The sequence below is a fragment of a genome, unplaced genomic scaffold (assembly GCF_019419815.1).
Source record: "Pyrus x bretschneideri cultivar Hongxiangsu unplaced genomic scaffold, Pyrus_bretschneideri_v1 Contig15, whole genome shotgun sequence".
In the NCBI taxonomy this organism is placed as follows: domain Eukaryota; kingdom Viridiplantae; phylum Streptophyta; class Magnoliopsida; order Rosales; family Rosaceae; genus Pyrus; species Pyrus x bretschneideri.
Window position 1 is genome coordinate 3348525 of NW_025999446.1, and position 13917 is coordinate 3362441.

At 36.1% G+C, this 13917-nt stretch overlaps 1 protein-coding gene across 3 annotated transcripts; it reads left to right on the forward strand.

Moving 5' to 3' along the window:
• The first annotated feature begins 2220 nt into the window (after positions 1-2220).
• LOC103937061 (protein ANTI-SILENCING 1) lies at positions 2221-13484 on the forward strand. 3 transcript variants are annotated; one of them, XR_665764.3, is made up of 13 exons: positions 2221-2481; positions 3162-3548; positions 4779-4947; positions 5049-6134; positions 10262-10288; positions 10939-11031; positions 11232-11310; positions 11474-11564; positions 11973-12078; positions 12303-12419; positions 12554-12653; positions 13114-13181; positions 13249-13484. XR_665764.3 is itself a non-coding variant. In XM_009346977.3 (12 exons), the coding sequence occupies exons 4-11, from the start codon at positions 5535-5537 to the stop codon at positions 12620-12622; spliced, it is 1182 nt and encodes a 393-aa protein (XP_009345252.2). In that variant the 5' UTR covers positions 2221-2481; positions 3162-3548; positions 4779-4947; positions 5049-5534; the 3' UTR covers positions 12623-12653; positions 13114-13484. The 3 variants fall into 3 exon arrangements, 2 of the variants coding, with proteins under 2 accessions (XP_009345252.2, XP_048436317.1); XM_009346977.3 differs by having other exon boundaries at positions 13114-13484; XM_048580360.1 differs by lacking the exons at positions 13114-13181; positions 13249-13484 and adding an exon at positions 12853-13067.
• Positions 13485-13917: the final 433 nt, after the last annotated feature.

Genomic DNA, 13917 nt, shown 5'->3' on the forward strand with positions numbered 1-13917 from the left:
GAATAATATTATTGGATCGAAAATATAGCCCCAAATATAATTAGGCACGGGTTGGGTGCCTTGAGTAAAAGGCAAGGCCCAAAAGTCCTCAGGAGTAGGTTGCAGGGCACAGAGGTGAGGGAGAAACCCTAGCCGCAACTGGGTTTCAAGGTTAGGTTGAGGGGAAGGCATGGGGCAAGGCCTAGTAGGAGCTAGCCTTGGGTCGCATGGGGAGCTTAACCGTATGGGTTATCTACATGTGATGTGGGAAGTAAGCCGCAATGACCAAGCCTAGCCTTGTGGGTTGGCGTGGAAGACACGGGCCAAGGTGCAGGCTGCAGGCCTGGGCAACGATTGGGCTCGGGGCTTCAGGCCTTGCCCAAGTTTAATTCCAGGCTGAGGCCTGGTTGTTGATTCCACAATGATGGTGTCGTGGTGTGCTGCACCATGTCCAATTTCCTTTTTTTTTTTTTTTCAAAATCCTTAGGGTTTGGGAAACCCTAAATATGCTTGTAATTGAATTTTATACTTTGACTCACATATTCCACATAACAATTTAATTGTGCAATGCATGAAACAAATATATATATTGACAAAAATATAGACATATACAATATATATCTAAAGGAAAATATAAATATAGAGGGGTTCATGCATCATGGGGACTGTTTTCATGCTTCGTGGACGTTTCAAATATCTTCTTTTATTTTAAGCGTACCTGATTAGCAGAACACGAATAAGCCTTGAAGTTGGTGGAAGATAGCCTCCTCCTACGATGCGTCAATTCCTCAGCTTCTGGTAAGAGCGTGCTGATAACGTGTTATAAGTCTATTTGATTGAACGCTCTAGGATATAGAGAGAGGGGGCCGACAATATTGATGGAGAAGAGAGAGTGATTTAATTGTGAGGTGTGTTTGATTCACCCCTTTGTGCCTTTATTTATAGTAGTACGATAGGTAAAATCCTTTTCCTTTAGGATTACAACATTGAATAAGTAATCTACTTCTAATAGGAATATAAGATACATTCCCATATCCTCTAGGATTTACACAATCACATTCCTATTCTCAATATGACTGCAACAATTTTTTCTATTTTTTTCAGTAAAGTGATAGCATTATTGGGTTAGGGGAAGAAAATTGGTGGAGATTTTTTTAGTTGAAAAATACCAAAATTTTTCTAGAAAAACTATTTTTTTCTATTTTTTCAGTAGAATGATAGTGTGAGCATGAGAAAAAAAAAAAAAATCCTAAAGAAAGGTTCCTCCCTAGAAACCTTTGTCAGCAAGAAAAACAAAACACAGCTTCATTTTAGATTCGAGGAATATCTGGAGGAGAACCCCTGGGAACGTTTCTTTTCTTCTCTTTTTTTTCACCTCAGAAATAAGGAGTTTAGCTCCTAGACATCTCTCTCCCCGTTTCGTTATAAAAAAGTTTTATTTGCTCCAATATTGTGGCTAGGGCTTTTGTTGATCCCTTGTTTACGGGATTCATACTTGCCTTTTTGGGTTGAATCTTGCTTTTAATTCTCTGTCTTTTGTCATTTCTGATGTGATTTGCTATTATGTATTGATGATGTCGTCAGACCAAGTTCATTAAGGAGGAAAGTTGACCGGATGGATTTGTTTTGATTTGGTACTTTCAGGAGTAAGTACTACGCTGCGAGGATCATGTTTTACTATAATTACATTGGTTTTCACCAATTTAGGTGAATTAGTAAATAGTTTATATGAAATCATTACTATTTACTTTAATTCCATAAAAATTTAGGAAACAACTCAAACATGATTTTGATTATGACTTTTGCCCATTTCTTCCTCCTGTTTCACTTACGGATTAGTAAACAAACTATTATAACATGTTCACCTACTATGGGTAACATAAATATGGAATGGGAAAATGCAATGTGTGATTATGATTCTCATTCAAGATATATGAATTGTGCAGTTACTAACACACAATTATGAACAAATAGGTGAATATCAAGTTAAAATAAAGCTTGCATTATATGCTCGTTTGGATGTGTTTTTAAAATTTTTAAAAGTACATTTAGAAAAAATATTTTTTTATTCCAAACATACTTTCTGAATTTACTTCTAATTTTACTAAAGATTAATTTTAACAATATTTTCATAAAAAATATTTTTAATAATTTTAAAAGTAATTCCAAAATTAATATTTACTCCAAATCTTGGATTTAGCATACGCAAAGAATCAAAATAAAATAATAAAAGGATTTAGATCCACGAGACAAGTACGGTCAGAGAGTTTAGTGAAAAAACAAGTACGGTCGAAGAACTGTCTAAATTGGAGGGAGGAAAGAAGAGGAAGAGTCCCCGGACAGCGGCATATCACCGCGCCATCGCGTTCGGGGTTTTTCATCACAAACGGGAACAAGATTTACAACCAAAGCGAAACGACTTAGGGTTTCGCACTCTTCCAGTTCCGCGGTACCAGCATTGCCTCGGTTACTATCTTCGGCTCTGTAGAGAGCCGCTGTAAGGTTCGATTTTGCTCTAAATTTTTGTTATTTCGTTATTTTTCCACTCGCGAATGTTTCTATGTTTGGTGATTGTATATGGCTTTCATTTATTCGATTTAATTGTCAGTTTTCCGGACCGGTTTAAAAGTTTTTGGATTTCATGCATATGAGGATTGATCTATGTTGTTTCTGTTTTTTTTTTTTTTCTTTTTCTTTTTTTTTTCTTCATCCAATTGGTTTTTTTCTAATTTTTTTTCGTTTTAGAGGTCTTCAGGGATGTAATTGGCATAGTTTACAGTTTTGAGTGCTTAAATCATAGATATAAGAAAGTGCAGTTAGTTTTTCAGGAAAGTAGGACTCTGGGATTCTAGGGTTTGTTTTTGTATCAATAGTTTTTCAGGAAAGTAGGACTCTGGGATTCTAGGGTTTGTTTTTGTATCAATTGAAAGCTAATGCTTTTATTTAATTTCTGGAGAGAAAATCTCGTACTGTCCCGAATCGGTTTCACTTTGGCAGTATTCCTCTTTATTGCTTTGAACTGAGGTAGTGTTTTAGGTTTACCGTAAACCAGGATTGGTAATCGTAGTGGGAAAAAAAGATTTCTTGGGTGGAAGTTGTTCTCGAGAATCATTATTTTCTTACATTATTGACTGGAAATTGTCTATTGAAATATTGATAATAGGTTTTCCCTACTTTTTCAGGTTAACTGTGAGTCTGCTTGTGAAGAGGCCTGGTGGGGGAATATGGAAGAAGATACACCGACTGAAGAGCTTGAATTTACATGGGGAAAGAAGAAAGGAAAGGGAGGGAAAAATAAGGACGTTCTGTTTTATGAATCTTTCACTTTTGATGGTGAAGAGTATACCCTGTATGATTGTGTTTATCTTTACAAGAAAGATGAACCTGAGCCTGAGATTGGAAAGCTAATAAAAATATGGGAAACTGGTGAGAAGGCAAAGAAAGTTAAAGTTTTATGGTTTTTTCGTCCTTCTGAGATTTCAAATTTTCTTGGAGGTGAAGAGATACTTGAGAATGAGTTGTTTTTGGCATCCGGTGAAGGTGTAGGCCTTGCGAATCTTAATCCATTGGTAATTAAATTTTGATTTATGCTTTTCACTAGTTTATTACTTGTATTGTTAGAAATGTAATTATTGCTTGATCAGGTAAAGGTATGGTATATAGTTCGCCAGGTTAAATGAAAATAAAGTCTTTCTGATTTTCGATTAATAATGATGCAGGAACTTTCTGTGCTGTATATCTTTGCAATGTTGTTATTTCTTTTTCTTCGTTCTGCTGCCAAGTTTGTCTGCAAACTTTTACTTTTTTTTTTTTCACCAGGGGTTGACTAAACCATGCACTTGTATTTTATAGATTGGTTGAAAGTGTTTGAATATAATTTACAACAGATTCTACGTCTCTGGTACAGTAGGACCGTAAAATATTGTTAAGCTTCTTAGTGTGTTATTTTTTATATTTCTTAAAAGACTCTAATTGGCAATCCTTACAACTTTGATTTCCAGCAATACCATAAGATATGCATTCCCCTTGCGATGGCAGTTAAAATTGTGTCAGATTACATGTTCTCTCTCTCTCTCTCTCTCTCACACACACACACACACACACACACACACACAATTACAAATACATGCTAAGGTGAACTTGGGTTTTGAACTTTTGGTAGTATTTGATAGATGTTATCATTGTTCTAAAAATCCCCTCCTAGGCCCACCTAGGCGCTAGGGGGCTGGCCACTGCCCCGATTGGTTCCTAGAGGTTTGAAAACTAGAAAAGTGTGCTTAGACCTACTTAGGTGTATGCCTAGCCTGTCTGGGCGCTAGGCCCTAGCTCGTCGTCAAACCTAGCGCCTAGCGTCTTTTAGAACATAGGATGTTATATCTCTAATAAACATGGTAGTATGACAAGTGAGAAATTGTTTCAGTTGGTAACAAACTGTAAATATTTGTGCAATTAATGAAACTAAGAACTTAGAAAAATAGATTATGTGCATGTATTGGTAAGTAGGAATTGAGTTTATACTTTATACTATGATAACATTGTAGCATAATCTTAACAAGTTGTGGAGCAACGGTTATGTTATGTTCTAAGACTGCCACCAATCTTGGGACTCTCTTTATCACAAGATATCATTTGTGATTTTGAAGCTCTGTTGGAATGGTCAAATGCAGGGACTTCAACAATGGATCTCATGCTTTTATACCATAATAAAGTTTATGTTGTTAGGATATAAATCAACAATTATTTCATATTCTACTATTATACATCAATGGTCTAGTTGCTGAATTGTATAATCAAATCAGGAATCTATTGCTGGAAAATGCAATGTTCTTTGCATTTCAAAGCACAAGGAAAATCCTCAACCATCAGACGAAGAGCTTCAAATGGCTGAATTTGTGTTTCATCGAACCTTTGATGTTGGGCTGCAAAAAATTGCCGATAAGATGGAAGGAATAATTGCTGGGATTGATGGTATGTATATCTGTCAACTTGGAGTCTTGTAGTTTGACATATAGTTACATGTTTGTTTCCACATTTCAAGTCTTATATCTTTGTTTATGTAATTGTTGCAGTTAAATTCATGTTTAACAGAAAGGAAATTCAGAAGCCTGGTGGCGTTCTGAAAGTTGATTTAGGAAAAAATGAAGTTTGTGGGAATGTCATAGCAAGTAATGAAACAATGGTTCTATCAAAGAAAAACTCATTTAAAGAAAATATCACTTTAGAGACAAATGAAAATTGTGTTGATTCTTCAACACAAGAAAATGGTGGTTTGGTTAAGCATAAACCATCACTTGTAGAAAAGCCTGCTTCTGGTGTAGGTTTAAATTCAAGTGACACGGATAAAATGAATGAAAAACTGGAACATGTGTCAAATCCCATGGCCTTGTTGAGGTTTGAAGTTAAAAGTGATGAAGGTGAGGTTAAGCATGGTAAAGTTCATGCACGACAAGTTGAAGAGGAAGAAAAAGTGAAGTTCACTAAGGATAACATTGATTTGGATAATAGGCCAACCAAGAAGGCGAAGCTTGATACGGGAAAAATTAGAGAGCGAATACATGTGGAGGTGGAAAGAAAGAAAAAATTTACCTAGTGTTTGTGACCCAAAGGTGAAGAATGACGCTTCAATTGAAGTGGGCAACGATAAAAACAAAAGTAGTGACTTGAAGCATAGGAGTGATACAAAGGTTTTATCCCCAAAGGTTTCTAATGAAGTGGACCATGGACAATCAAAAAAGCCGAAGCTTGACACTTCAATTGAAGTGCCCAATGACAAAAGCAAAAGTAGTGACCCAAAGTGTGTGAATGCTACAAAGGTTTTATCACCGACTATGTCTGCTCTTGATGATATATCCAAACTTAAGCGTTCAAAGGATTCTCTTGGAACAAACAATTCCCCTCTCAAAAAGATGAAGCCTGATGAAAAGGCAACAACCATTTCCAATGGCAACGATGGCAACTTGCCTAAAGCATCTCAACGTAAAGTCAAACATGATTGTCGTGGAACAGACGAAGAGTCTTGCAAGAAGATAAATCTCAATGAGAAGGCCATGGCGCTTTCTGATGGCAAGTTGCCTAAAGTTCCTCTTACACAGAATCAAAGTATGGCTGATAAAGTTGATGGCCTTGTAGTGGAAGTTACTCGACATCCCAATGGTGTAAGTAATGCCTCTCTTTCCTCATTTCATTCTAGTCCAATGATCACCTTATTGAGAGCGTGATTTGTTGTTATTCCCCACATGAAGTCGAACGTTGGTGTCATTTCTAGCATGTTTTTTCTTTGGGTCTTACAAATTCCATACTTTGTTTTATATGGTGGAGTGTCCATATACTCTCTCTCTCTCTCTCTCTCTCATGAGTGAGGGTTTCCCCAATGTGAAAGTTTGGCGAAGCCCTAGGTTTGACATAATTGGAACTACTTTTAGCGTTGATTTTGGAACGTTAAATAGTTTAGAGAAGGTTGGTAGTTATATTTTGTTGATAGTTATGTTTAACCTGTTACCGAAAAAAAGAACAAGATATGTTTAACCAATGGCACACCCTTGGAGATGCTCTAATTATGGAGAGGCACGATGTTGGGGTTAGGGCTTTTTTTTGTTTTTGTAGTTAAGGCACAAATTGGCACTCAATTGTAGCATTCGATAACAATTGAGGTCTACTCAAAAGAGTTGGTACTCATTCATTGTACACATGGCGAGTTGACTCTCATTAGTACTTTGTGGTCGAGTTGACATCACGTGCCATGTATGCTACACAAGAGTGCTTCATGCCTTGCCTGCATTAGTTACTTTTCTAAATGAATAATGCCAAGGCTATCACGAACTACCAACGTTTCTAGGAAATATTCAAATCATCAACCAAACTTCAATTTTTAATGCTTCTTTTATGGTCGTGGTCATCTTCGCCTTAGTCAATGATTACGCCATTGTATAGTGTAACAATGTATGAGAAAATCGTGCTTTGAGACACAACCATTTTGGTATAAGAGTCTTATATATGAAGTACTAAGACCCTTTTTACCTTTCATGACTTAACAATGGTTCTTCACTAAACCATTCATTCGTGTTGATTTTTTGTGTTATTTCCATGTGGAATTATGCTTAAATTTCTAACTTGTCGTGTTCAAATATATAAAGTTGAACCATTCACAAAGTTTTCATGCGAGTTCAGGTCATGAATGATTTCGCCAATGGTCATAGTAATGGAAACAATGTTCTACAATCTTATTTTTAGTTGAGGTAACTCCCTTCTTGTAATCCTTGCTAAGTTTGATTAGTGTCCTCGTGGTGTAATCCTTACTGGGTTGAAAATAGTTTTTACTTGTTTCTTTCTTCATCTTGGTTCTTTCAATTAGAACACTAAGGGCTAATTTGGCACTTCTTTTGGAATGGATAAAAGCGTTATTAGATAACCAAGGGCTCTTTCTTTTTAGGAAGCACGTTTACTCACAAGTCCTTTTATACTCATTAATTTCTTGTTACATTAAAGGGTTTCAGACTATGGACCTAGCCTACTTGTGCTCATCGCCCTACGCCCACCCTCATCACTAAGCTCACAAGTGCTTTTATAAGCCACAAGCATTTTTACGTTTTCATGTCAATCGTTGAAGAAGTTTTTTGGTTATCCGCAAGTGCTTTTAAAGCTCGCTTGGAACTACTTGTTTAGAAAGCGCTTACGCTTATAAGCGCTTTTGGTACAAGTGATTTTTGAAAACCCGTTGAAGTTTTTATTAAAACTCAAGTGCTTCTAATAAAAACAGTTGGATGTGCTTTTTGAAGAAGTGCTTGATGAGTGCTTTTCCATAAAGTTCTCATATGACATACTACATGAAGCCCACATTGTGTGTAAATATAAAAATTTCAAGAAGCAAAAAAAATATAAGGAAAAGAGAGAAGTTGGAGAGAAAAGTGAGAGAGAATGTGACTAGTTTTTTAGGGAAGTATTATTAGCACTTCAAAAATCTCATTCTACACTCCTCACAATTGTATTTTTCTTTCCAAATATAGAAAGTTAGGAGTGTAGAATGAGAATTTTGGAGTGCTAATAACAATTCCCTTTTTTTATTTTATGTTTTTTTTAATTAGAGATGCTATGATTACATGTGGGTGAGGTTTGAAATAAAAAAAAAGCAAAATTTGGTTTGTGTGCAAATTACATTACTGCCCATGATTTTATTTTTGTGATATAAGATCAACTTGTCTCGTTACCTTCTTTTGGTTGATAAAGAGGGTTTTGGTAATATGTTGTTTAGATAATAAGTGTTTTTTGTTAAACATAATCATAAGTGCTTTTGGTTGTCAAAAGTCACTTTACTACTTGATGAGGCTTTTAGCACGTTGAATGAGTCCTAATTAAGTGTTTCTTTGTTATAACAACACATTAGTGTCTCTGAAGTACTTGGTTGGAAGAACTTCAAAGTGTTTTTCCATAAAGCACTTGGCTTTTATAGAGTATTTGTTGTGATTCTAACAAAAAGCCTTCTCAAGGGATGTCATAAGTTTCTTGTGGGCTCAACTTAAACCATTGGGCTTGCATGTCTGAGTTTTGGTGCATGCCAAGTTGCAATACGTACACCAACATTGGTTTAGTGGTCCTAGCTTTAGGAGTACCAATGACCATCCCTAAAGTGCTTATGAGTGTTTCTTTTAAAGCATTTCAAGTGGGCTCTAATTTAGTGTACTCATTCAAATTATTCGTTATCCTTTATTTCTTGAGATTTGATTTTATACATTCACCTCTTGATCTCCTCATTCCTTGTCCTCCATCTACCATCAAGTTTTCACCTTGTGCATCGCCAGAGGCGGATCCATTCATGGACCCAGGTGGTCCCGCGACCCTCTGAAGTCTGTAGAAGCTCCTGTAAGGACCTCCGAGTATCACCCAATGATTTGGGCAAGTGGTGGAGGAGAGAAGACCACCATTGCTATGTTGCTGCTGTGTAATAGAAGCTTTGAACAAAGAAGAGAGGTCTAATTTCAGATGAAGAAGAACACAGAGCTCTTTGCTGTTCTTGGGCCTTGGTTCCAATGAAGAAAGAGAAATTGACTCTCTCTCCATTTCCACATGACCAACTCCCCTTTTTTCTTTTTCTTTTTTTTTTTTAATTGTTGTACAATCAGATTATGCCATCTAGGATTTTTGTTAATACCTTATACATGTTTTGCACTGTTATTTCTTTTAAAATTCAATGTAAATTCATACAACCTTTGAAATATTTCGTAAAGTACTACGGACTTGTAATCACTTAAACTTTCATCTCATACTATCAAATTTACTAGAATACTAAAGCGAAAATTATGATATTCTCAATACAAGTGTAGTTTCTTTTTTTTTGAAAGTGTAAATAGGCACTTATTTATATTATATATAATAAAGTTACTTAAATCCGCCTAGTTTGGCCATCTAGGCACTAGGCTTCAGCCCGCCGCTCAACTAGCACCTAGTGTGTTTTAGAACCTTGATTAGGACCACCCGATGTTAGAATCCTGGATCCATCGCTGCTGCACAAATAGAGTTCCCCCTTCTTTCTAGGATAGTGTTCAAGTGAAGCCTCAGTTACTTCATAGTGCTCAATGATTTCCTTTTCGTACTGTATAGTACAACCAAGTAATTATATTTATAGGGATGTGATACCAAAATGCAAAGGCAGTGCCTTCAACACTGAAGGTCTGCTTCTTATTTGGTATTCAATTACTAATTGGTTCTGTTAATTAAGATTATCATTCATTGATGCAACTGCCACCATGAGAAATATATGTAGTTGCATTTATGGTATGTCTGACTTTGTCTAGATAGTGATTTTCTAGCACTCTAATTTCCCGTAAATGCTTATTGCTGACTTTTCTCATACAACATGAGAGAGGATCTGTTTTGTTATATTACAACCAAGTTGTGCTCAACCTAGTTTAACTGGATGATGACTGGAGTTTTATACAAACAGATACAACAGCTTGTTTCAAGTTTGCAAGACTCTACACACCATTCTCACACAAATAGATATGCATTAGCACACCATCAGTTAATTAATCAATCCCCAATACAACTGTAGAGGGCATTGTATTCTCTTTTTCCTCAAATGAACAGTTTTAGATTATAACACTACATCTCAATAGAAGTTGGTTTTACCTAACATTTATTGTGTTTTGGGTGAGGGGTTTGGTAGTCAGGTTTACTGTTAGTTCTTTTGTGTTATTAATGCCTAGTTCTTCCAAAATGATAACATAAAGATCCCAAAAAGGTTAACCTTGGATTTAGTTCTTACAGTTTCTCATCTTCATTTTTGCAGGATAGAAGAACATGGTTCAAGGGATTTGTGAGTTGTTCATTTTCACTTCTATTCTTGGGTTCAATTGTTAAATTTGCTTGTGTATCTCAAATTTTTGTTTACTGTTGAATTTGATTCTAGTGCCTTGCACCTGTAAGGCCTCAAAATTGTCTTCCACTCTTTTGTCGAGGGGCAAGGAAACATAATGGGGTGTTGTCAATTTGAACCTCAACTAGTAATTACTTTCACCAAAAAAGTTCAAAGAAAAGTTCTAAGAAAAGTTCTTCTAAATTGGCGTTTAATGGATGTTTTAAAGTGGACAGTAGTGAGGGCCATGTTGGTGAAGAAAGTTAGGGTTCCACCATAAAACCAATTGGCAATATGGGGAGTAGCCCAATCTCTTATAAGCCCATGCAAGGTCCCTCCTCCCATCAACGTGGGACTCATTCTCAAGACGCCCCCTCATGTGTGGCGAATTTTTGAGCCTAACACGTGGACAACACAACAGGATGTTGTGGAGCACATGTGTCCCATCGTGGCTTTGATACCATGAAGAAAGTTGGGGTTCCACCATAAAACCAATTGGCAATATGAGGAGTAGCCCAATCTTTTATAAGCCCATGCAAGGTCCCTCCTCCCATCAATGTGGGACTCATTCTCAACAATTGGACTGATAAATTGTCTTTTATCAATGTCAGCCTTGGGAAGATAGAATTCAGAATGCACATGAGCAAGGCACTCTTGTTCTGCTCCAAAATTTGGATCCAGCATACACTTCAGCGCAAGTGGAGGTAATAATCGCATTGGAGGTTTAGATGCATATGCTGCTGTTACTTGGAGTACAGATTTTGAACTAAATGTACTAATGTAGTGTACTATTGTGTTTGTACTTGTCCAATTTTTCATCATTGTCAACTCCAGGCTGCCATTTATATGTTGGGTTCTCTACGTTACAGCAACATCTAATTTGATCTTATGCATTTCATTTCAGGACATAGTATGGCATGGTATTAAGGAAAGCTGCACGGCTAAGATGATTCAGCGGACTGCAAATTCTAGTCCTCACTATGGTACAGATATGTATTTGAATGACTTATTTTATTCTCTTATCTATTTTCTTGGAAAATTTGACTCAATCTTGCTTTCAGATGATAACATGTATTTGTAAACACAACATGGATGAAATTACGCATATAGTCTAATTGTAATTTTTTTCGTTTGTTCATATTGTAGGACAAGCTCTTGTGATTCTCAAAACTAGGGAAGCAGCACAAAAGGTTGTTAGAGAATTGGATGAGGGCTGCCTATTATTGTCAAATGGAAGGTTTGTAGTTGGATGATATTCTAGCACAGGCTCTGCAGCGTACATCATTTTGCTATTTATTCTCATTATCTTGTTATATTTCTCCTTATGTGTTCCACTCCCCATTAAATAACTTAGAATCCTCTGCATACCAAGATTTCTTTTCAAGTTCTTTCTTATGACTTACTGGTGACCTTTTCTGTTGTGTCCATTTTTTCTGTTTTATCAAATCAAAGCAGTTAGCATCTAAGATTTTTTCACAAGGCAGTGTATTTGTTTATAGTTTCTGTTATTCTAACTGCTTTCAATTGATGAAGGAGACAGGCATCTGTCAATCTCAGTGTGATTATCAGCTTTTACTTTATCTAATGCTAATTTTTGCAAATTGGGTGTCTCGCATGATTATACATAGTTTTATGTGATTTGTAGGCCTCTGGTTGGCAGCATTGGAACTCCTTGTTCCTCAGAAAGGAAGCCACCTTTTTTTGGTCATTTAACTATCGAGAAACTTTGGCACCAAAATGCACGGGAAGTGGTACAGTTGCATCTCTATCTCTCTCTCTCTCACACACACACACACACACACACACTCTCCCTCCCTCGCTCCCTTACATGCACGTGAGCGCACACAGGCGCCAACAAGGCTCCTTACAAGCATTGTCACATATAAGAGATATACAGGCACATAAAGTTGTTATTATTTGTTTCTGTTCAAATTTTCTTCTCATCTACATATTTATATTTTAATTTCACATCCAGAAAGAAGCCATATCAACTTCACATTGTTCCCAGCCCAACACTATTGAATACAATATGGCCATGGAGTGGTGTTTACAACAAGAAAGATCAGATCTTTTTTGGAAGAACTTGTATAAGGTCTTTGAAATATTCCACCTCATCTTCAATTTATTGTATTGTGATGGAATAATGCTATTACTGTTTCTTCATGTTATTTCCTTTGCCAAGCTATCTTAAATGATATTGTTTTTGCTTCCCAAATTTGTTTTTAGCAACAAGGAAAGGAGTTGAGACAACTCAAAGCTAAACTTAAACTCAAAGATGCACTTAAGGCGAAGTAAGCAGTGTGGCTGGGTAAACTTGCTCCCATTGGTAAGTTTTGCAACAAAGAAAGATCTCTACTTCCAACATTGAGTTACTTAATTCCGTTGCTCCTTGAATTTTTTCACCCATCAATTATCTTTACGTCAGCTCTATGCACTGATTCAAATGAATATTTTCTCCTCTTTTGGGGATTTGTGAAATTGTCAAGAATGATCTAATTTCATATTTTTTTATACTTGCGTGGAAGTGATTCATGAAAGTTCAATGCAAAGGTTTTAAAGGCTCTGGGCCAGCAAATGATGTGTATCTGTTCCCCTGTACAGTGTATTGTAAAATGTGTGTGATCGAACACATTTAAGTTTCAGTTAAATACTTGCATCGTTCGTAGTCCTTTCCTTGAGTAGGAGAAACTCAAATCATATATTTGCATATTCTATTTAGTCTATACTCTCTCTTCTCTCTCTATCTGAGTTTAGTCTATTGACACAATCCTTTTTTCTTCCCCTAGTTTTATCATGGAAGAACTTATATGGCTGGGCCGTAATTCAGGGATCAGGCAATTTCATGGTTGCACAGGTACAAATATTTTGTTTAGGACTGGTTTCCAGGTGTTGTGAATCTCACCCGTAGTCTTTGCCCGTAGGAAATAACTGGACGGTATGCTTACATATGAGCTCCATCACCGAATAAAAATGTAAATTCCTTGGTATCATTTTCAGATAGGTGAATGGCCGTTTGTACAGTTATGATTTAGGTTAAACAAGTGTTTTTTCATCTCAGTTGAAACTAACAGACCGTGGTCGTTGTTTGTACAGTTATGATTTAGGTTAAACAAGATTTTTTCGTCTCAGTTGAAATTAACAGGCCAAAATTCTTGTAGGCTTTTTCTAGTCACTGTTTACCATTGAAAAGTTTTTCTTGGTGGGGTGACTGGTCAAATTCACTCTTTTTATGGGAGAAGGAACTTGCATTTAAGGGGATGGCAATTATCTGTTCTAAATTAATCACGTTGCATTATGTGAGAAAGTTAAAAGACATGGTCACGAGATAGGTTTATGCATTGCCATTTTGCCATGGGGTTTTGTTCTTGATTTTGGTATTTATAAAAATTAAAGTAAATAGGGGATTAGAATGAAGGAATAAAAATTAAGGGAGTTTTAACGAAAAGTCTACGGTACTGTTCTTTTTAACGAAAAATCATATTTTTACATTAAAAAGTCAATTCTGATCTTATTTATTTTGTTCTTGTCATTAAAACTCAAAGTTTTCAAATAATTTTTATTAGTTTTCTTAAAAATTAAAGGGAATAAAT